Here is a 25091-nt window from a genome sequence, read left to right as displayed (position 1 = left end):
CAGCTAGTCCCACTCCCCTGCCCTTTCCCCGTAGCCCTGCAAATTTTTTTCCTTCAGGTACTTATCCAATTCCCTTTTGAAAGCTGTGATTGAATCTGCCTCCACCACCCTTTCAGGCAGTGCATTCCAGATCATAACCACTTGCTGCATAAAAAAGTTGTTCCTCATGTCACCTTTGGTTCTTCTGCCAATCACTTTAAATCTGTGTCCTCTGGTTATCGAACCTTCCGCCAATGGGAACAGTATCTACTCTATCTAGACCCCTCATGATTTTCAACACCTCTATCAAATCTCCTCTCAACCTTCTCTGCTCTAAGGAGAACAACCCCAGCTTCTCCAGTCTATCCACGTAACTGAAGTCCCACATCCCTGGAACCATTCTTGCAAATCTTTTCTGCAACCTCCACATCCTTCACATCCTTCCTAAAGTGCAGTGCCCAGAATTGGACACAATTCTCCAGTTGAAGCCGGACCAGTGTTTTATAAAGGTTGTTCATAACTTCCTTGCTTTTGTACTCTATGCCTCTATTTATGAAGCCCAGGATCCCGTATGCTTTTTTAAATGCTTTCTCAACCTGCCCTTGCCACCTTCAATGATTTGTGCACCTATACCCCCAGGTTTCTGTGTTACTGCACCCTCTTCAGAATTGTAGCCTTTAGTTTATATTGCCTTTCTTCATTCTTCCTACCAAAATGTATCATTTGCAACATGAAAATTAAATATGTAAGTAAATGAACATACAATAGTAATCAGCGCCACTCATTCGCAATTTTCACAGAAAATAGGAGAGTTTTGAAATTCAATCCCCACAACCCCAGTAAAATCCAAGAATATCATGCAATACAATTCCTTTAGGGAAGGAAATCTGCCATGCTCGCCTGGTCTGGCCTATATGTGACTCCAGACCCACATGGTTAACTCTTAACTGCCGTCTGAAATGGCCTAGCAAGCCACTCAGTTGTAAAAAAAAACGCAACAAAAAAGAATAATAAAACCAGATGGACCACCCGGCATCGACTTCGGCACCGGCTACGGACACGACAACACCACACCCAGCCTAGTCGACCCTGCAAAGTCCTCCTCACTAACATCTGGGGACTTGTGCCAAAATTAGGAGAGCTGTCCCACAGACCAGTCAAGCAACAGCCTGACACAGTCATACTCACAGAACTATACCTCCATCACCATCCCTGGGTATGTCCTGTCCCACGGGCAGGACAGACCCACCAGGGGTGGCGGCACAGTGGTATACAGTCGGGAAGGAGTGGCTCTGGGAGTCCTCAACATTGACTCCAGACCCCACGGAGTCTCATGGCTTCAGGTCAAGCATAGGCAAGGAAACCTCCTGCTGATTACCACCTACCGCCCTCCCTCAGCTGATGAATTAGTACTCCTCCATGTTGAACACCACTTGGAAGAAGCACTGAGTAGCAAGGGCACAGATTGTACTCTGGGTTGGGGACTTCAATGTCCATCACCAAGAGTGGCTCGATAGCACCACTATTGACCAAGCTGGCCAAGTCCTGAAGGACATAGCTGCCAGACTGAGTGGTGAGAGAACCAACACAAGGTGAAAACCTACTTGGCCTTGTCCTCACCAATCTACCTGTCGCAGATGCATTTGTCCATGACCGCATTGGTAACAGTGACCACCGCACAGTCATTGTGGAGACAGAGTCCCGTCTTCACACTGAAGACACCCTCCATTGTGTTGTGTGGCACTACCACTGTGCTATAGTGGAGAGATTCAGAACAGATCTATCAGCTCAAAACTGGGCATCCATGAGGCACTGTGAGCCATCAGCAGCAGCAGAATTGTATTCCACCACAATCTGTAACCTCATGGCCCGGCATATCCCTCACTCTACCAGTACCATCAAGCCAGGCGACCAACCCTGGTTCAATAAGGAGTGTAGAAGAGCATGCCAGGAGCAGTACCAGGTGTACCTAAAAATGAGGTGCCAACCTGGGGAAGCTGCAACACAGGACTACATGCATGCTAAAAAGCAGAAGCAGCATGTTATAGACAGAGCTAAGCGATCCCACAATCAACGGATCAGATCAAAGCTCTGCAGTCCTGCCACATCCAGTCGTGAATGGTGGTGGACCATTAAACAACTAACAGGAGGAGGGGCTCCATGAATATCCCGATCCTCAATGATGGTGGAGCCCAGCACGTGAGTGCAAAAGCCAAAGCTGAAGCGTTTGCAACCATCTTCAGCCAGACATGCTGAGTGGATGATCCATATCAGCCTGCTCTTGAGGTCCCCATCGCCACAGAAGCCAGTCTTTGGCCAATTCGATTCACTCCACATGATATCAAGTAATGGCTGAGCACACGGGATACAGTAAAGGCTGGGGGCCCCGACAACATCCCGACTGTCGTGCTGAAGACTTGTGCTCCAGAACTAGCCGCGCCTCTAGCCAAGGCTATTCCAGTACAGCTATAACACTGGCATCTATCCGACAATGTGGAAAACTGCCTAGGTACATCCTGTCCACAAAAAGTAGGACAAATCAAATCCGGCCAATTACTGACCCATCAGTCCACTCTCAATCATCAGCAAAGTGATGGAAGGTGTCGTCGACAGTGCTATCAAGCGGCACTTACTCACCAATAACCTGCTCACTGATGCCCAGTTTGGGTTCCGCCAAGACCACTTGGCTTCCGACCTCATTACAACCTTGGACCAAACATGAACAAAGGAGCTGAATTCCAGAGGTGAGGTGAGAGTGACTGCCCTTGACATCAAGGCAGCATTTGACCGAGTGTGGCATCAAGGAACCCTAGTAACAGCCCCAGGATATCGCTGCAGGAGTTCCTGAGGGCAGTGTCCTAGGTCCAACCATCTTCAGCTGCTTCATCAATGACCTTCCCGCCATCATAAGGCCAGAAGTGGGGATGACTGCACAGTGTTCATTGCTATTCACAACTCCTCAGATAATGAAGCAGTCCATGCCTGCATGCAGCAAGACCTGGACAACTTTCAGGCTTGGTCTGATAAGTGGCAGGTAACATTCGCGCCACACATGTGCCAGGCAATGACTATCTCCAACAAGTGAGCATCTAACCACTGCCCCTTGGCATTCAATGGTATTACCATTGCCGAATCTCCTACCACCAATATCCTGGGGGTCACCATTGACCAAAATCTTAACTGGACTAGCCACATAAATACTGTGGCAACAAGAGCAGTTCAGAGGCTGGGTATTCTGCGGCTAGCGTCTCACCTCTTGACTTCCCAAAGCCTTTCCACCATCTACAAGGCACAAGTCAGGAGTGTGATGGAATATTCTCCACTTGCCTGGATGAGTACAGCTCCAACAACACTCAAGAAGCTCGACACCATCCAAGACAAAGCAGCCCGCTTGATTGGCACCCCATCCACCACCTTAAACATTCACTCCCTCCACCACCAGCGTACCGTGGCTGCAGTGTGTACCATCTATAAAATGCACTGCAAAAACTCACCAAAGCTTCTTTGGCAGCACCTCCCAAACCCACGACCTCTACCACCTAGAAAGACAAGGGCAGCAGGCGCATGGGAACACCACCACCTCTAAGTTCCCCTCCAAGTCACACACCATCCTGACTTGGAAGTATATCGCTGATCCTTCATTGTCGCTGGGTCAAAATCCTGGAACTCTCTCCGTAACAGCACTGTGGGAGTACCTTCACCACATGGACTGCAGCGGTTCAAGAAGACGGCTCACCACCACCTTCTCAAGGGCAACTAGGGATGGGCAATAAATGCTGGCCTTGCCAGCAACGCCCACATCTCATGAATTAATTAAAAATAATACAATTTAACTTCCGTTATTGTAAATCATACATTGTGTGTTACATGGTATAATATGCCTATTGTTATAAAATAATGATGTAACAAAACTGAAACATTTTTATCTAACTTCAGCTTGGTAGTAATTCTTTTAGTTCAACAACAACAAAAAACAAAAACAACTTGCATTTATATAGTGACTTTACCATGGAAAAACATCCTAAGGTGCTTCACAGAGGCATAAGGAATAAAATGAATGCCAACCATAAATATCAGAGGTAGATTTTAAGGAGGATCTTAAAGGAAGAAAGAAGAAGTGGAATGGATTAGGGAAGGAATTCCAGAGCATAGGGCCTAGGCAGTTTAAGGGTTGGATGCCATAGGTGGGATGAAGGGAGGTTGAACAAAGGACCAGAGTTGGAGGAACAGAGACTTTGATTGGGGGTGCTGTGCTGGAGAAGCTTTCACAGATCGGGAGAGGCAAGGCCATAAAGGGATTTGAACACAAGGTAGAGAATTTAAAATTGTAGGTGTTGGAGGAACTGGAACCCAATATAGGTCAGTGAGCAAAGGTGTGATGGGCGAGTTGGAGTTGGTGCGCGATAGTATACTGACAGCAGAGCTTTTGGATTTTAAGTTGTATTATTTTTAATTAATTCATGAGATGTGGGCGTCGCTGGCAAGGCCAGCATTTATTGCCCATCCCTAGTTGCCCTTGAGAAGGTGGTGGTGATCCGTCTTCTTGAACCGCTGCAGTCCATGTGGTGAAGGTACTCCCACAGTGCTGTTACGGAGGGAGTTCCAGGATTTTGGTGGCAAAAACAGGAAGGCAAATTATTATCTGAATGGCAATAGATTGGGAGAAGGGGAAGTGCAACGAGACCTGGGTGTCCTTGTGCACCAGTCGCTGAAGGTAAGCATGCAGGTGCAGCAGGCGGTTAAGAAGGCAAATGGTATGTGGGCCTTCATAGCGAGAGGGTTCAAGTACAGGAACAAGGATGTCTTGCTGCAGTTGTACAGGGCCTTGGTGAGACCACACCTTGAGTATTGTGTGCACTTTTGGTCGCCTTATCTGAGGAAGGATGTTCTTGCCATGGAGGGAATGCAGCGAAGATTCACCAGACTGATACCTGGGATGACAGGAACGACGTATGAGGAGAGATTGGGTCGATTGGGCTTATACTCGCTGGAGTTTAGAAGAATGAGAGGGGATCTCATTGAAACTTATAAAATTCTAACAGGACTAGACAGACTAGATGCTGGAAGGATGTTCCTGATGGCGGGGGAGTCCAGAACCAGGGGTCACAGTCTAAGGATAAGGGGTAAGCCATTTAGGACAGAGATGAGGAGGAATTTCTTCACCCAGAGAGTGGTGAACCTATGGAATTCTCTACCACAGAAGGCAGTTGAGGCCAATTCATTAAATATATTCAAGAAGGAGTTAGATATATTTCTTAAGACTCAAGGGATATGGGGAGAAGGCAGGGACAGGGTACTGAGTTTGGATGATCAGCCATGATCTCATTGAATGGCGGAGCAGGCTCGAGTGGCCGAATGGCCTACTCCTGCTCCTATCCTCTATGTTTCTATGAGCTGAAGTTTACGAAGGGTGGAGGATGTAAGACTAGCAAGCAGATCATTAGAATATTTTCTGGAGGTGACTAAGACATGGATGAGTGTTTTAGTGGCAGATGGACTGAGGCAGTGGTGGAGAGAGCTGATGTTATAGAAGTGGAAATAGCCAGTCTTTGTGATGAAGAGGATATGGGGTCAGAAGCACAGCTGAGGGTTAATTAGGATTCGGAGGTTGTGAACAGTCTGGTTCAGCCTGAGGCAGTGGCCAGAAAGGGGGTGAGGATATGGAGTTTGTGGTGGGGGCTGGAGCTGATAATTTTGGTCTTCTTGAGCTGGAGTGAATTGCAACTCATCCAACACCAGATGTCAGGTAAGCAGTCTGATGGCACAGAAATGGTGAAGGGTTTGATAGAGGTGGAGGGGTAGAGCTGCATGTCATCAGTGTGCATGTGGAAGGTAACCCCACGCCTGCAGATGATGTCACCAATCTCCCCTCTACAGCCCTCTTCCTTCCACGTCCTCTTTCCCACAATTTGAAATAAAGGTCTCTGTTCATTTTCCTGGACAGCTATCAAAATTTACTTGGATAGCAGAGCCAGTAAAGATACTTTTGAGTCCATAGGTAATTAAGCATCATGTATGAGAGTAGTTTAAAATACGGAAGCCAAAATAATTAGGCCACAAAATTCAGCTCCGTAGCACACATTTTTTTGGTAGTACGGGAGCTGATTCGGGTCCAAAATTGCATCCGAGGAGTGCGCGTACATTTCTGGTGCGGGTCGCGCCGGACGTCATTTTGGGTAGGTTGTCAGCACTGGCACTGGAAAGTATGCGGAGTACGCAGATCGTGATGTCAATCAGCGTGATTTGACACCAACGCTACCATTTTCAATCTCAACACTGGGAGCTAGCTCTTATCCTCACACAGCTGAACATGTGTTCAGCAGCAGGAAGGACTGCCCACCAATGTTCCCGTTAAGATGCGCAGCTGTCTGGAGATCCTGCGCAGGCCGAACACCGGCTTTACAATGGGACATTTTGCACATGTGTGAAATTTTGAGTGGGCTGTGCAGTCCATTAAAGAGACCGTGCACCCAAAAAAAATTAGGGGGAACATTGTACCCCACCAGCGCTATTTAAAAGGATCATCACCTGCTTTCAGGTTAGTTGGTGACTGATTTCTACTGGCTCTTGGTGAGTTTGTAAAGGCGTTTCTTGGTTAGTGTCTTATTTGAAGTTGCTGAAGTGTCCAGGGAGTGATGTGGCAGGTTAATTCAAAGCTTCTGTTCAGACCAGTTGCTCTCAGACATGGATACAGTAGTTTGTATCCCCTTGGCCTGTAGCATGACAGGGAGAATGAGCAGAGGCGACACAGAGGACAAGCTGCTTGAAGAGGAGGGGGAGAAGGGCTCTTAGCAGGAGGCCATATCCACCCAGGGTCTTCAGGGAGCAATTCTACCTCAACCTCAGCGAGGAACAGTGTATGCAACATCTCCGTTTCACTAAGTAGGTGCTCACTGAAATCTTCTACCTGTTGCAGGCAGAACTGCAGCCTTAGAGCCAAGCGAGGACAGCATTCCTGTGGCTGTTAAGGTGAGTGTGGCTATGAACTTTATGTGTAGGGCTCCTTCCAGGCTGGAGCAGGCATTATTTCTCAACATCTCCTCGTTTGCCATGCACTGTTGCATAAGGGAGGTCACGAGGCTCTGTATGCAAAGATAGCTGAGTACATTTCATTTTCTCTTGCCAGTGAGAAGCAGGCAGAGCAAGCACGCGGCTTCTCCAGAATAGCAGGCTTCCCCATAGTGCAGGGTGCCATTGACTGCAAACACATCGCTTTGTGGGCGCTGCATGTGAATTCGGAGATGCACCACAACTAGAAGAGATTCCACTCCCTCAATGTCCAGCTGGTGTGCGACCATACTCAGCACATCATGCAGGTCAGTACTCGGAATCCTGGCAGCAGTCATGATGCCTTCATTCTGCGGCAGTCTACTGTACCATCTACATTTGCGTCACCACGACAAACCAGAGGTTGTCTACTGGGCGACAAGGGCTATCCACTGACCACCTGGCTCAGGACTCTGGTACGCAACCCAAGCACAAGTGGGCAGCATGCATATAACGAAAGCCATGCTGTCACACGGAATCTGATAGAGCAGACTGATGTAACAAGACTACTGAGCGCTTGGTTTGAATATAAAACAAGGCTTTAATCAGCTGTTTCAAAACCATGAGATTTCTAGTTACAATCACTAGTTCCTGGTTACAGAAACAGCCTGAGCAAGCTGGGCCTATGCCTGAGTATTTATACTCCTTGGACGGCGCCACCAGCTGGCCGCCCAATGTTACTTCATGAGTCATGATAAGATTCATGACACAGACCATTGGCATACTTTAACAATGCTTCCACTGCCTGGAGGAGCCCTGCAGTACTCGCCATAGAGTGTCTCAAGATTTGTCATGGTCTGCTGCATGCTCCACAACCTCACCATCATGAGGGCACAGCCCTTGCCACCAAGTATATGGCCAAGAGCTGAGGGGGAAAAGGAAGAGGAGGAGGAGGAAGGGAGGAGGCATCCAACACAGCCCCTTTCTAGCCGACTGTCTGTGATCTATACTCATTTGACTGCAGTACCAATGAACACAGCTCCAATTCCCCCATTCACCAACAGGCCCTCACCTAACCTCCCTCTGTTACTGACCATCACTGTGTCCTCTTGGCCACAATGCTGCAATAAAAGCCACCACAAAACAAACATTCCAAGCCAAATTTATAAATCAAACCATCCAATATTACATTCCAAAGTCAACTAATCACCCATGTGCATTCTCTTAGTGCCTGTCTTCCGTATGCCTTTGCCTGTCCTAGTGCTCCTATGCAGTGCTACCCCAGTGGCTGTAGCATAGCTGGTGGAAGGCTGCTGATTTTCAGTGGAGGAGACTACAGATGGCCTTGGAGGACAACCTCAAGCAGCTCTGGGCCTAGAAGGCCTGGCTTCAGACTGCACCACCTCGGCATAGGCAGCAGCAGTCTGGGCTGGCAGGCAAAAGCAAGGGCACTGGTGGAGTGGCAGGGGTGGGAGGACAAATGCTGTCATCCTGAGAGAGGACAGCAGGTTCGTGCTCCACAGAGCCACTGTCTCTCCCCCAGGGACGGCGCCCCAGCAATCCAAGAATTCTGCTGGAGGGCAGATTGCTGGACTGCTGTGACACCCAGCAAGCCCCTTTCAACACTGGTAACTGCAGCCTTGATGGCAGCAGTCTGTGCTTGCATGGCAACTAGCTAAGCTTGCATATCTTCAGTCTGAGCTTCCACTGTAGCACTCAGACATTGGGTGGCTTCTGCTTGTGCTGCAATGGAAGCTGAGACATTGGTCATCAGATACTGCATCATGGTTGGGTCCACAAGTGCGCTAATGGATTTGCCCACCACTTGCACACAAAGGGTGGTAGAAGTTTGGAACTCTCTTTTGCAAGCTGCAATTGATGCTAGGTCAATTGTTAATTTTAAATCTGAGATTGATAGATTTTTGTTAGCAAAGGTATTAAGGGATATGGGGTAAAGGTGGGTATATAGAGTTAGGTCGCAGATCAGCCATGATCTCATTGAATGGCGGATTAGGCTCGAGGGGCTAAATGGCCTACTTCTGTTCCTATGTTCCTATCTGCTCCCATTGTCTTTTCTGCATTTACCTGGAGGGTCTCCTGGCCCCCTGTGGAAACAGGACCTCTCTTCTGTGCACCTCTTGCGCCAAGGCCTCCAGTGCTGTATCCGCGAACCTTGGAGCACACTGTGTCCCCTGTTGTGCCATTGTACTTCTTCCTGCTCACGTTCTTTTTCCCAGCCAGTTGAATTACCTGCTGCAGCCAGAATGCACCTCCCCTTTAAGAGGTGCAGGCTGGCTTCAAGAAGTGCAGGCTAGCTTTAATTGGTGCTAGCCTTGCACGAACTTGGACCCCCTGCTGAGATTGCAGCCATTCAGCAGCACGTTTAGCGCAGGACTGCACACCACAATCATTCTAATCAGCAGGCAGCACGAAGTTTGCGTGCTGCCTGCATTACTTTGAATGGGCACGCGTTGATCCCACATCGCGATCCCTGCGCCCGTTTTCGGGGGCAAACGAATTTTTAGCCCCTAGAGTATGAAGGACAGAAAAGACCCAAAAACATAACATATGGCATAATACTCCTATTTGTATAAGACAGGGAATCCTCTAACTCACCACGAGTAATGCAATGGGAGATCTGCTAGCTAGTATATATAAAAGGTCTTAAATCCAGCATGTATCCATCGCACCTCAAGTGTCACACTTCACCACATTGCTGTTAACAACAAGGCCAGTAATTTCCTGTTGGTTTTTTTCTGACTTTGATTACCTGATTTCTCCCCATTTACAAAAATATCTCTCAGCAACTAGCCTCTAATTGACTTCAGGGTTCGCCTATACAGTCCATTTCCACAGGGAGTACCTGAGCAGTATATGAAAGGGATAGGCCAAGTTAAACACAATTCCATCTTTGCATCTAAGCATCATAACTCTGCTCTGGATCCCAGATTACCCATGAGCAATTTCACAGGATATCAGATATGCTTTACTGAAATCCTCTGTTGATTACCAGGTCAATTGTAGCCAGTGTATATTACAAACTTAATTTGCTTTTGGTAAGGAAAAAAATAATTTGCTACCATATGTTGTGGGTTGATACTATAATACAGTTCCCATTGTGTCACAGCCTCTGTTTCAATTCCACTTAGACGCAGCACAAGTATTTTAAATGGTTTCTAGCTTAGTTGACTGAAATGCGTTCCTTGAGGCTATGTGACATGTCATTGCAGTAATACAGGAATTGCTTTCATGGAGCAGCTATATGGAAATTACCTTCTTTTGAGAATACAATGAATAAAAGTGACTTAGCTGACTGGTATATTTGCTAGTAGAGCTATTTGTGGTAATTTATAGACAAAAGATTCAAATCTCAGACTCATCCAATGGCCCATTTACTTTTACTGCTCTGTTGCCGATAGCAGCCCCAACTTATGTGATACTGACCCAAACAGCAATAGCTCAGCCCAGCACATATACCAACGCTAACACAGTGTTGGCTGAAACAGTGGAATTTACTTTGAACTACAGGTGAATAATTCCATCTTTGAAAATGAGGCGGAAGTTGGTGCAAGGAGTAAAGGACTTCAACATTCCTGGCTCTACCCACATCTCGTTGCGTACATGCCTTAGCTAGTAAGTTCAGGTTCCAGAACATTCTGAAGCAGCATTGATTCAGCAGATGTATCTGTAGGCCAGAGATTCCCATGGTTTAAATTTTCCTTTATCTGATGTGAATAGCCACAAACATTGTTTGGGAGAATCTGAATCTAGCAGCTCCACTGTTACTATTAAATCCGTGTGTTAATGGAGACACGGAATGCAGGAGTTGGTTTAACAAGTCTTTACTGAATGGAGACAATCTGGAAACTGAAACTACAGAAGCCTGCCAGGGCCTTTTATACAGGGATGGTCACTGCCGGTACTGCAGTCTGAGACCAGTTATTCCCTTAAAGGGACATACACAACAATTCCTCCCCTTTTAGATAAACAGTACATAACATTCATTTAACAACTAAATAATAACTAATTACAATTACGGTTGCTAGATACATTAGTTGAAGTTAAGCAATTATAAGTTCAGTCTTTGAGGAGGCTTCCTGATTCTGTCTGGATAACACCTCTTTGGGACATCAGGTTCTTCTGGCAAGGTTGAGTCGGGATCAATGTCGTTGTTTGGTTCGTCTGCTTCCAATATCACCGATTCTGCGGTAGATGCAATTGGTACTTCGGTTTCATCGCCAGGTGTATCAGATCGTGGTGTGGAGTTGAGGTTTTCCAGTGACTCCAGAATCTGGTCAGCATGGCGTCTTACAATGCTTTCTCCAACGTCCACGGTATACATTAGAGGTCCTTGCCGTGTACAGATCGTTCCTGGCTGCCATTTCTCTGTGCGGTAGTCCCGGGCCAAAACTGGTTGACCTATCTTAAAACTCCTGGTCGGCCTTTCATTCATATTCTGAAACTGCCTGTTCTCCACATCTCTTCTGACGTTTGGCTTAACCAAATCCAAGCGGCATCGTAGTCTTCGATTGAAGAACATCATGGCTGGAGTTTGGTTGGTAACCGCATGTGTCGCATTCCGGTTGGCAAACAAGAAGTTATCCACCTTGTGTTGTAAGGGTATATCTTCATTACACATTGCCTTGATAGCCTTCTTGAATGTTTGAACAAACCTCTCGGCCAATCCATTAGTGGCTGGATGATATGGGGCGGATGTGTAATGCTTAACACCATTGTTCTTTAAGAACCTCCGGAACTCTTCAGACACAAACTGTGGTCCATTGTCAGAGCAAATCTGTTCAGGCAGCCCATTCCTGGCGAATATGGTTCGTAAGACTGTGATAGTTTTTTTCTGTGGTGGTTGAGGACATTTTTATTACCTCTGGCCACTTTGAATGTGCATCCACCGCAATTAAAAACATCGAGTCCATAAAGGGACCAGCAAAGTCAATGTGCACCCTTTGCCATGGAGATGAGGGCCACTCCCATGGATGTAGAGGGGCTTGTGGTGGGGCGTTTTGGACCTTCTGGCATCCTGTACAGCTCTTGGTCATCTCTTCGATTTCTCTATCGATTCCCGGCCACCACACAAACGCTCTGGCTAAGTTCTTCATTTTTACCCCTCCCAGATGACCCTCATGAAGCTCATTGAGCACTCTATCCTTCAATTTGGGTGGAATTACTACTCTGGATCCACACATCAAGGTTCCTCTGCACACTGACAGCTGTTCTCTTCTCGGCGAGAATGCTGGCAGCAGTGGTTCGCCATGTGCTGGCCATCCCTTCACCGTTAAATCATAGACCCAGGAGAGTGTCGGGTCATTTCGTGTTTCCTTTTCTATGTTTGCATTCGTCACAGGGAGACATTCGACAATAGTCGAGTGGAATAACTCCACTGGATCCACTGCCAGTTCTTCTTCCACCGTCGGCAACGGTAGGTGCGACAATCCATCACCATTCCCATGCTGTTTAGTTCCTTTGTACTCGATGTCATATTGGTGTGCCCCTAGGAAAAGGGACCACCTCTGTAGCCGTTGTGCCATCATTATCGGTACGCCCTTCTGAGGGTTGAAAATGGAGACGAGAGGTTGATGATCAGTTAGTAAATTTCTGACCGTGCAGGTAGTGATTGAACTTCTTCACCCCCCACACCAGGCTGAGGGCCTCTCTGTCAATCTGGGCGTAGTTACGCTCGGCTGAAGTTAACGAGCGTGACGCAAAAGCTATCGGCCTCTCAGAACCATCAAGGAATTTATGTGACAGTACCGCCCCAATGCCGTAGGGAGACGCATCACACGCCAGTCTTATTGGTAGTGATGGGTTGTAGTGAGCCAATACTTCTCTTGAAGTGATTAGGTCCTTACTCTTCTGAAAGGCCCGCTTACATTCATTGCTCCATTTCCACGCTACTCCCGTTCGTAGTAGGGCGTTCAGTGGATGCAGAATTGTGGACAAATTCGGCAAAAACTTATGGTAGTAATTCACCAATCCGAGGAATGACCTCAGTTGTGACACATTTTCAGGCGCTGGAGCCTTAACTACCGCTTCAATTTTGTCAGGGGACTTATGCAACCCCTCATCATCAATCACGTGGCCACAATACGATATCTGTTTCTTAAAAAACTCGCACTTGGGGCGATTGGCTCATAGCCCATGTTCACGTAGTCTAGTGAGCACCTGCTCTAGGTTGGTAAGGTGTTCACTGTCATCTTCACCTGTCACTAGGATGTCGTCCAAGTAACACTGAGTCCTCGGAATCCCTTGCAGGACTTGTTCCATCGCTCTTTGCCATATCGCCAGAGCTGATGCTACTCCGAATACCAGTCGATTATACTGGTAAAGACCTTTGTGAGTGTTTATCGTGAGATATTTTTCCTCTGGGGTATACTTTTTGCCCCGTATACGTCCTCAAGACAATGGATGTCTCTCTCAAGGGTATGTGTGAGAATAGCCGCTCGTAGTCTCGTCGATTCATGACGGTTAGAGCTGATCCTGTATCCAATTCCATTGACTTGAGACCCTGCTATCGTGAGGGTGACCCAAATGGTTCGGTGAGCCTCTTTTGCGATTACGTTGTGAAGTTTGAGACAGCTTAGTCTCTTGTTCCCGGATTCACTATCGCTCATCTCGTCTTCGGAACTACTGTCCGTCATCTTTTCTACTTTCCTGTATGGTTCCTTAGTAGCCTTTTTATTGTCGTTGGTCTTCTTCTCAGACCTGCAAACTCGTGCAATGTGTCCCATCTTTCCGCATTGCCTGCATATTTTGTCCTTGGACCAGCAGTCCTTCTGGTCATGGTTTGTTCTGCCGCAGCGATAACATTTTGCAAATCCCCGTGTCATTTCATGGGTGCCGTATTCTTGTGGCTTTTGTTGTATTTCCGCAGCTCCCCTTGCTGCTGCTTCGTACGATACTGCCACGCTGAAAGCCTTATCTAGCGTCAGCTCTTTCTCTGAGAGTAACCTCTTCTGGGTTCCTTCACTCAGGAGTCCACAGACAAATTTGGCCCGTAAGGTATCTGCCAGTCCTGCTCTGAACTGGCAGTGCTTTGATAGCTTGCGTAGTTCCGTAAGGTAATCAGCATTGCTCTCATTTTTATGCTGATTTCTCCTGTGGAATTTAAATCTTTCTGCTATCAGCAGCGGTGTAGGATTTAGGTGTTCCTGTAGGATAGCAACAATTTTGTTAAAACTCTTCGCCTTCGGTTTGGCTGGAGTAATCAGGTCCCGCAATAGGCCGTACGTTCTTGCGCCCATTAAATTTAGCAATACCGATGCCTTTTTCTCCTCGGCTATTTCATTTGCCTCGCAATATACCTCGACTCTTTCCACATACGTGGTCCAGTCTTCTATTGCATTATCGAAGGCAGTGATAGCGCCAGTCTTTGGCATCTTGAAAACCTAAGATGGCGTCTCCCGCGCTTTTCCTTCGTCCCCGATGGATCAAAATGGCGCCTCCCGTGCTTTTCCTTCTTCCCCGCCAAGTTAAGATGGCGCCTCCCGCGCTTTCCCGCCGCTGCCGCTGCTGTCAACGCCGCTCTCCGCGGTATTTTTATTTTTAACCGTTCCTGTCGTGGAGCGGACCCTCTGGGACACTTCCCTTCTTCTTCTTAGGTCCGAACGCTGCCCGGCTGCGAAGCACCGGCCGCGCCCTGTGTGCTCCACCCTCTCTCTCTCTCTTTGCTTCCCGACTCGCTGCCCGGCCCCGTTGCAGAGCCACCCGATCGAGCTCTAGCCCGCCGCAGCCCAGGAAGGATCAGTGCACTACCTGCCACCAGCCCGATTAGCTGGGAAACCACAGACTGGGGAACCAAGCCTGGCTCTTGACAGTCTCCCCTGCAAGTTTTCAAGCCGATGATTTGGAGGGCGGTTGCCCACGGTCGACGCCCGTTTCTCGAGTTTCTTTGGATTTTTTTTTTTTTTCTTTTCTGGCTTCGACCTTCAATAACGTCGTCTGAGGTGCTGCCAAGTTGCAGGTAAGTTCGTTTCTTACTCGTCACCAGTATTAAATCCGTGTGTTAATGGAGACACGGAATGCAGGAGTTGGTTTAACAAGTCTTTACTGAATGGAGACAATCTGGAAACTGAAACTACAGAAGCCTGCCAGGGCCTTTTATACAGGGATGGTCACTCCCGGTACTGCAGTCTGAGACCAGTTATTAGAACATAAGAACATAAGAAATAGGAGCAGGAGTAGGCCAATCGGCCCCTCGAGCCTGCTCCGCCATTCAATAAGATCATGGCTGATCTGATCCTAACCGCCAATCCACTATCACAGAACCATCTCCTGAATCTAACAGAATTAGACACACGAAATAGGAGCAGGTTCAGGCTATACAACCCCTGGGCCCGCTCCGCTACCCACAGGGCCATGACCGATCCGAACCTAGACTCATGTCCAAATTCCTGCCCGCTCCCCATAACCCTTAATTCCCTTTACTTCTAGGAAACTGTCTATTTCTGTTTTAAATTTATGTAATGATGTAGCTTCTACAGCTTTTTGGGGCAGCATATTCCATGGACCTACCACCCTCTGAGTGAAGTAGTTCCTCCTCATCTCAGTTTTGAAAGAGCAGCCCCTTATTCTAAGACTATGCCCCCTAGTTCTAGTTTCACCCATCATCGGGAACATCCTCCCCGCATCCACCCAATCCAACCCCTTCACAATCTTATATGTTTCAATAAGATCGCCTCTCATTCTTCTGAACTCCAATGAGTAGAGTCCCAATCTACTCAACCTCTCCTCATATGTCCATCCCCTCATCCCCGGGATTAACCGAGTGAACCTTCTTTGTACTGACTCGAGAGCAAGTATGTCCTTTCTTAAGTATGGACACCAAAACTGTACGCAGTATTCCAGGTGCAGTCTCACCAATACCTTGTACAACTGAAGCAATACCTCCCTATTTTTATATTCTATCCCCCTAGCAATGAAAGCCAACATTCCATTGGCCTTCTTAATCACTTGCTGCACCTGCATACTAACCTTTTGAGTTTCGTGCACCAGGACCCCCAGATCCCTTTGTACTTCAGTACTTTCCAGTTTCTTGCCATTAAGATAATAACTTGCTCTACGATTTTTCCTGCCAAAGTGCATAACCTTACACTTTCCAGTATTGTATTCCATCTGCCAAATCTCTGCCCACTTACTTAGCCTGTCTATGTCCCCTTGCAGGTTTTTTATGTCCTCCTCACTCACTACTTTCCCTCCCATCTTAGTATCATCTGCAAACTTTGATATGTTACACTCGGTCCCCTCCTCCAAATCGTTAATATAGATTGTAAAGAGTTGGGGACCCAGCACTGACCCCTGCGGAACACCACTAGTTACTGATTGCCAGTCCGAGAATGAACCATTTATCCCAACTCTCTGCCTTCTGTTAGATAGCCAATCCTCTATCCATGCCAGAATATTACCCCCAATCCCGTGATTTTTTATCTTAAGCAATAATCTTTTGTGTGGCACCTTGTCAAATGCCTTTTGGAAGTCTAAATACACTACGTCCACTGGTTCCCCTTTATCCACCCTGTATGTTACTTCCTCAAAGAACTCCAGCAAATTTGTCAAACATGACTTCCCCTTCATAAAACCATGCTGACTTTGTCCTATTAAATTATGATTATCCAAATGTCCTGTTACTGTCTCCTTAATAATGGACTTCAAAATTTTACCTACCACAGATGTTAGGCTAACCGGTCTATAGTTTCCAGCCTTCTGTCTACTGCCCTTTTTAAATAAGGGTGTTACATTAGCAGTTTTCCAGTCTGCCGGGACCTTTGCCGAGTCCAGGGAGTTTTGGAAAATTATTACCAATGCATCCACAATCCCTACCGCCACTTCCCTCAAGACCCTAGGATGTAAGCCATCAGGTCCAGGTGATTTATCCGCCTTGAGTCCCATTATTTTACCGAGTACCACTTCCTTAGTGATTTCGATCGTGTTTAGCTCCTCCCCCCCATAGCCCCCTGTTTGTCCAGTGTTGGGATATTCTTAGTGTCTTCTACTGTAAAGACTGATACAAAATATTCATTCAGTGTTTTTGCCATCTCCATATTTCCCACCATTAATTTCCCAGTCTCATCCTCTAAGGGACCAACATTTACTTTAGCCACCCTTTTTCTTTTTATATAACTATAAAAACTCTTACTATCTGTTTTTACATTTTTTGCTAATTTACTTTCATAATCTATCTTCCCTTTCTTAATCAATCTTTTTGTTATTTTTTGCTGTCTTTTAAAGTTTTCCCAATCCTCTATCCTCCCACTAGATTTGGCTACCTTATATGCCCTTGTTTTTAGTCGAATACTATCCTTAATTTCTTTACTTAGCCACGGATGGCTGTCTTTTCTTTTACACCCTTTTCTTCTCAGTGGAATATTTTTTTTTTGGAAGTTGTAAAATAACTCCTTAAATGTACACCACTGATCATGTATCGTCTTACCCTTTAATCTATTTTCCCAATCCACTCTACTCAATTCCGCTCTCATACCTTCATAGTCTCCTTTATTCAAGCTTAGCACGCTTGTTTGAGATCCAACCTTCTCACCCTCTATTTGAATATGGGACATACACAACAGTTACAGTGGCTTCTTACGCAAATGAGAGTTTCTATAGAACTTTGGGAACATTTTTTCTTCCTCTCCAATCATCTTTGAAGTGCTTTGTGACATCTTACTATGTTAAAGGCACTATATCAGTGTTGTCCAATAGAAATCGGCAGATAGCCACAGGCGTGGCTGTGGTGAAACCGTTTTAGCCATATACAATAATTTTAGTAGAAAACTCTTTATACATAATGTGGATAAATATACTTGATGTGCATATTTACATAAGAAATATCTACTGCCATTCAGTGTGAAAGTTTGCAGTCACTGGGGGGAAAATTTATGTTTGCCAGCAGCAGTAAATGGCCGCAATGCTAACCGAGTGAAATTGGTCTGGGGGGCATGGAGCTAGGTGGCGCAGTACTCACCTACCGTGCAACAGCGTCCTGGTGGCGTTGCTGGAGGGATCCGGGATGAAGTTTCTGTCTAGGTCCGGCGTTGCAGCTTCCCACAGCCTCTGAGCGAAGCTGTGGAGCTTACAGGGAATTGTGGGTAATGACATTTAATGGGGCCATGCACACTGAAGCAATACAAAATAAAATGCAGTAAAGCAATACATTTTTCAGCCCTTTCTGCCATTTAAGAAATATTCAATATTTAAAAGAAGTTCCAAATGTGAATATTCAGCTGTTAAAGCCTAACCTCAACCAATGCCTCAGCACTAACACAAATGGCTCAGCAAGCCAGGGAAGGGGCACCAAGGGTCTCACACGCAGCACTTCAGCTTCGTGCAGGGGGGTCAACACTACAAGAGTGCCCCTCTACCCGCAGGGGCCAGGAGGCCCTCCAGAAAGAACGATGTGAGAATACATCACTAAGGCTGTCACTGCCAGCAATATCCCCCCCACCACCTGGTTTCAGTGCCCAAGGAAGCTTCATGACCTCAGACCACTGGTCAAGGTCAGTGAATGCATCTTCAAAAGCCGTCACCTACCAACTGCAGCACTAGCCTCACACACTGCTCAATGTACAACCCCCAATCACACACCTACCAACAATCTGCACCAATGAAGAGGCACATCTCCCATTCCTAGCCTCACCTCAACCCCTTGGAGAAGACGGTGCTGGCCATTCTTGGCAGGGGCATGGTTGAGCCCTTGGCCAGCAGCGGGGCTGAAAGGATACAAGATGCGGGTATCCTCGTACGTTATCCTCCTTCTGGCATGCACCTCTTACTTTCTCGCCCTCCCGTCAGCACAACTCCACCCTTGTGCCTTCCTCATTTAACACTCCCAAGAAACGCAGCCTGCCCAGCCAGTGGGTCAACAAGAAGAGGCAGCCTGTCCAGCCAGTGGGACCACAGGCAAATGATTCCATCCCGGATATCCCGCCACAAAGGGGCTGTCTGGGATGCATCCTTCCATCTGATTCCTCCTTTTCAGCTTCCTCCTCTTCTGCGTCTTCCTCTTCGGCATCTTCCTCTTCCCTCTGCAAGCAGATGCTGTAAATGTGAGTTGACAACATAAAATGCTGGAAATACTCAGTTGGTCAGGCAGCATGTCGACCTGAGACATGAACTCTGTTTTCCTCTCCACGGACGTTGCGTGACTTGTTGAGTATTCGCAGCATGATCTGTCTTCTCAAAGGTCGTAATTCACCATCCGAGCCCTTGCAAGCAACCAGCAGCACTCCCTACACACTTAAAAATCTTTTCACATCTATTGCACCAAACCATCACTTCAATAAAGTCAAAGAAACCCAATCCAAACCCTTACATTCAAACTTACCGGAATGATGTGTGTGTCCCTTTAAGAGCTGCAGACATAGCCACTGTCAGCCTGCTTTTACGGCAGGTTAACTTGGCGTGCTTAGGACGCAGCACTGAATTCAGCGCTAGGGTCGAAGTTCGCGTTGGTGACGTTAAGTCGGTGTTGTACACCGATTGATGTCACCACGCCACCATTTTTTTTTGCAGGGCGCTGCCAGTTACCAGTAGCACAAAGGGAAAGATGAATATGGCAGCCACCGCAGGAACTGCTACCAGCTGGTGAAAGAGCGACATCCGCAATTTTATCCCCATTTCATGGCGCTACAGAGTGGTGGTAAGTACATGAATTTCTAGCCCATTACCAAAGTTTGCTATTTCTAAGTTTTTGTCCAGCAGTTGTAAGAGGTACTTTGATTTCATCAGAGTGATTGCTGAGAATGTTGATTCACACATGATGCCCAGACCCGTCCCTGCTCTCCATCTTTGAAAAAGTATTCAAAGTGAACTAATAGCCATTTTTAATACTTAAAAAAGTTAAGGGCTAGAAATTCATTATAGCCAAGAAATGGGCATTGTTTAGACTAACAATGGTTAAGTAGCACCAGTTGAAAATCGTCTAGGCTGCATGCAGAATTCGTCCTCACTCCTCATTAAAATGAGTGCAGTCATGATTCTAGTCTAAAAGCTCAAGCTCATTGACGTTACACTGAAAAGATGGACCAATATCGGGGCCGTCAAATGCAAGTAATGATTGCCACAGGCTTCTTTCACTACTTAAAAAGAAGGTTCATTGATGCTGGAGCACCTCATTCTCAGCATTGTTGGATGTGCAGCTGCCTCAACAACCATAAGAAGAAGGACAAGGAGAAGGAACGCTTATTTACAAATCCTAATCTCCACCCCAGGGAAAGAGCTTGGAGGTTTTTCCGAGGAAGCTTTAGAGGCATTGGTTTTAGCGGTGGAGAAAAGGCAGGCAGTCCTATACCCCGCCCCCACAAACTGGCAGAAGGCCCTTGCCACAAGTCTGCCAAAGTATGTTGAGGGAGGTGGCACGTAGAAACATAGAAGATAGGAGCAGGAGTAGGCCATTCGGCCCCTCGAGCCTGCTCCGCCATTCAATGAGATCATGGCTGATCATCCAAATTCAGTACCCTGTTCCTGCCTTCTCTCCATATCCCTTGATCCCTTTAGCCTAAAGAAATATATCCAACTCCTTCTTGAATATATTTAATGAATTGGCCTCTACTGCCTTCTTTGGTAGAGAATTGCACAGGTTCACCACTCTCTGGGTGAAGAAATTCCTCCTCATCTCTGTCCTAAATGGCTTACCCTTTATCCTTAGACTATGACCCCTGGTTCTGGACTCCCCCGCCATTGGGAACATCCTTCCTGCATCTAGTCTGTCTAGTCCTGTTAGAATTTTATAAGTTTCGATGAGATCCCCTCTCATTCTTCTAAACTCCAGCGAGTACAAGCCCAATCGACTCAATCTCTCCTCATATGTCATTCCTGCCATCCCAGGTATCAGCCTGGTGAATCTTCGCTGCACTCCTTCCATGGCAAGAACATCCTTCCTCAGATAAGGCGACCAAAACTGCACACAATACTCACGATGTGGTCTCACCAAAGCCCTGTACAACTGCAGCAAGACATCCTTGTTCCTGTACTCAAACCCTCTCGCTACGAAGGCCAACATACAATTTGCCTTCTTAACCGCCTGCTGCACCTGCATGCTTACTTTCAGCGACTGATGCACTAGGACGCCCAGGTCTCGTTGTACTTCCCCTTCTCCCAATCTATTGCCATTCAGATAATAATCTGCCTTCCTGTTTTTGACACCAAAGTGGATAACCTCGCATTTATCCACGTTATATTGCATCTGCCATGCTTCTGCCCAATCACCCAACCTGTCCAAATCATACTGGAGTTTCTCGGTATCCTCCTCACAGCACACATGCCCACCCAGCTTTGTGTCATATGCAAACTTGGAAATATTACATCTAGTTCCCTCGTCCAGATCATTAATATATATTGTGAATAGCTGGGGTCCAAAGACCGATCCCTGCGGTACCCCACTAGTCACTGCCTGCCACTCGGAAAAAGAGCCGTTTATTCCAACTCTTTGCTTTCTGTCTGCCAACCAGTTCTCTATCCAAGTCAATACCTTGCCCCCAATCCCATGTGCCTTAATTTTACACGCTAATCTCTTATGCGGGACCTTATCGAAAGCCTTTTGAAAATCCAAATACACCACATCCACTGGTTCTCCCTTATCTATTTTACCAGTTACATCCTCAAAAAGTTCCAGTAGATTAGTCAAGCACGATTGACCTTTTGTAAATCCATGTTGACTTTGTCCGATCCGGTCACTTTTTTCCAAGTGCTCTGCTATTACATCCTTTATAATGGACTCTAGCATTTTCCCCACTACCGATGTCAGGCTTACCGGTCTGTAATTCCCTGTTTTCTCTCTACCACCCTTTTTGAACAGTGGGGTAACATTAGCTACCCGCCAATCCATGGGTACTGTTCCAGAATCTATCGAATTTTGGAAGATGATCAGCAATGCATCTACTATTTTTAGGACCACTTCCTTAAGTACCCTAGGATGTAGATTATCAGGCCCTGGGCAGCATTGTGCTCCCCAGGTCCACACACAGTGCAGGAGGAAGTTTAATGAGCTCACATGGGTGGTCAGGGTGAGTGCAGGCTTCAACAAATGCTATATACCACCATCTGTACCACAAGCTTCACACACTGCTCAATGCACCACACCCCCAGCACTCACCCACCAACAATCTCTACCTAGCAACACTAACACCAACATCTCACACCTTGCACACAATGACAGGTATTCAACTATGGCCGACACAAGGGTCATTAATTATTAGAATTCATGTGATATATGTGATATGCTTATAGATAAATTTATTACAAGTGTTTGGTATATTTTGTGGTGTCTCTCATTTAACCTTTGTGCCCAGGAGGACGCTGTGATATGGCATGAGACAGGGATTGTATGATGGGGACGTGGTGAGCTACAGGGAGCTGGGGTTTCATTCATGTGAATCGGAGTCTGATGAGCCAGTCACAGACAGCCTGTCCAGAAGGCTAATTGTCTTGCTACCTCCACCCTCCCTCCTGGTCCTCCTCCTCATCCTCCTCTGCCTCATCCTCTTCCTCCTTGTCCTCCTCCTCCTCCTCCTCCTAGCCTCCTCGTCCTCCTGAGGTAATCCCGCAATCCCGCAGCTTCCATGACTGTGTGGAAGTGTTGTGAGCAGAAGCCTTTAACAAAGAATGAGTGACTTCTGCACTTGAATCAACACTCCCTGTCACCAAAAAAACTTGAAATAACTAAAGAAAACTGCTTCAGTTCCAGAAAGTAGCAAACATCCACTGAAACTGCAGAACTATGTTAGTTGGAGCTGATTGGGGATGGCACCTTTAAATATCGCTGCTGCAGCCTGCTTCCTGCTGGTAGACGCCAGCTCTCCCTGTCGTTGTTCTGCATTGCCGTTAAGGTAAGTGGCTATAACGAAGTTGGGAGATCGGACATCCAGTGAGCGTTGCGCACTCACTGATGTCACAATCTCCATGATGACGAGGTCCCTGGTGATCGAGTTTACCGGCAGTGCTACTGGCAACCCTGATATGTCGTGTAGCGCTGGAACTGCCATCAGCTGTCATTACAGCTGTCAACGGCATCTTGGCGCTCACAACACAAATTTTTCACCCCCAAGTCTTTCACTCACTAGTTGGACCACGGTTTATTTTCCTGAATGAAAAATTCTTCAGTTGGACTTCCATCAGTCAATACCCTTTTCTGCATGGAGCAGTGTCTCAGTTGCCTTAGAACCTGCTTCAGTTGATCCAAGTTGCAGATTCAAATTTTATACATCTTGTTGAGCATTTCCAGTAAAATATGATCATTAAAAGTATCTATTTCTTCCTTGCCCACAACTTCAAAGAGTGAACAACCTGTTCACAAGTGTTGAAAAGCTTATAATAAATGCCAAAATACTGAAAGGTGATCCGCAACATTGTTCAATCCTCCTACATTGAATGGGATTGCATTTTGTCCAGAGCACTTGTGACTGGATATCAGATGACCAGCTAACGTTATCACCATTGATGTTAGCTGATGTTGGCTGGTGTCTAAGCAATCCTTACACATACACATGCACCTCTTCCAAAGTATTTGAGAATAGAGGTGTCAGTGCTAGCTTAATATCCACATAAAGGAATGTTGACCATTACTGCTGTCGGAACAATGTGTGCCACAATCCTTCTGTCCCAGAGTTATCTATGATCCTTATTGATGTTCTTTACACCAGCTACAAAACATTGATGAACACCTTAGCACTGACTTGAAAATGTCCTGAACATTTAGGATGACAGTATTGTCTCTTCCTCTCATCACTAGATAGTTTATAGTGTCAAGCACAAGGTTCAAATCATCTAGCCTCAGCTAATGAGTCCTTTCCAATTAAAGCTTTTCTTTGGTAAGGTTTTGAGTCCTAGATGCTCCGTTGGTTGAGTCTGTCGAGTGTCTTATGTTAGTGTCAGTACCTAATGAACCAGTAGCATCAGTGACTACTGCCTAAGTATAGCTGTTTGATTGACTTTCATTGTCACTGTTGGAACCCTCAATTCTCAATTAGTGTTTGAGGATCCTTCAGGTGAAGACAGCCTCAAACATTATCCTGCAACATTATCCCGCAACATTATCCCCTTAATAAATTCATACTCGTGTATTGCCATTTTGGTTAGATGACGTTCATACACTCCATTGTATATGAGAGACCTCCTCTATAATGTTGCCCGTAGGAGCTGTGCACAAGGCATCTTCTAACGGAGGGCCGTCTATCAGAAGGTTTTATTGTATAATAATGTCTTTACATAGAGGACTTGTAAATAGTTTCTTGTATCACAACTTGTTCCAGTGGGGAACTACTTTATAAATATGATGATTTTCACATGCTCATTACATTTACATTTTTTTTTCACAGAATCCGTCCATACTAGAACACGACAAGGCTACCAGAGACTTAGCAAATGGTTGCATGACTCCTGACCGAACCTTTATCTCTTCCCAAGGGAAGTTTTCAGTGTTGCCTTCCACTGCCAATATTGATAAGGAAACTACTCAGAAAACATTCAATAGGTGCTACTCAGACCTGAGCTCCAGGATCTCTACATCTCCCAGGCAACGTTTTAGAACTTTCTGCAGTTCGTCAGCTAGCCTTGCAAATAGCCATCATTGGTATAGATCATTTCAGGATGCACACCAAAAAACATATAGTGGTGATCTTTTGGAGAAAAATGCTCACCATTTTACAAATGGACAACGATTCACTCCACGCATTCTGAAAAATGAAGCACAGTCTTCTCTGGCCCATTACAGGTATTATACTCCTGTGAAGAAGAAAAAACTCCCAAAAAAGAAACTAGTGACACAAGAAACACAGACTGATTTCAACAGGTACTGTGAACTCCTGCTAACAGATAGTATTTTTGCCTTGTGTTTCCAGAATTATTGCTACATAGAATGTCAATGACTTTAACTCTGCAAAGTGCTGCTGTGTGTTAAAGTGTTTGGTTTCATGCTGTTCAAGTTTTTGTTATATTTATAATAAACCTATATAAACAAAGTAACTTCTCCTAGGAGAAGTACTTTCAAGCTGAAGTACACCTCTAGAAAAAGCACACAAATGAAAGTTGAGAATCATTCTGCCCTGAGTGGAGATACTCTCTCTTTTGCCAGAAAACATGCAGTTTCATAGACACTGATTGTATGGGGTCCTAATTTTGAA

At 46.2% G+C, this 25091-nt stretch overlaps 1 protein-coding gene across 2 annotated transcripts in view; it reads left to right on the top strand.

Annotated features, from left to right (window-relative positions):
- spata7 (spermatogenesis associated 7) overlaps positions 1-25091 on the top strand; it is a 128212-nt gene that overhangs the window by 64407 nt on the left and 38714 nt on the right. For both annotated transcript variants that reach the window (XM_086002896.1, XM_086002897.1), the window contains exon 5: positions 24288-24760. In XM_086002896.1, coding sequence (XP_085859022.1) covers positions 24288-24760 — 473 coding nt within the window. The remainder of the gene's footprint in view (positions 1-24287; positions 24761-25091) is intronic.

Source organism: Somniosus microcephalus, chromosome 12, assembly GCF_052327205.1.
Source record: "Somniosus microcephalus isolate GS21.2 chromosome 12, FLI_Smic_1.0, whole genome shotgun sequence".
In the NCBI taxonomy this organism is placed as follows: domain Eukaryota; kingdom Metazoa; phylum Chordata; class Chondrichthyes; order Squaliformes; family Somniosidae; genus Somniosus; species Somniosus microcephalus.
This window is presented reverse-complemented; position numbering and strand designations above follow the sequence as displayed.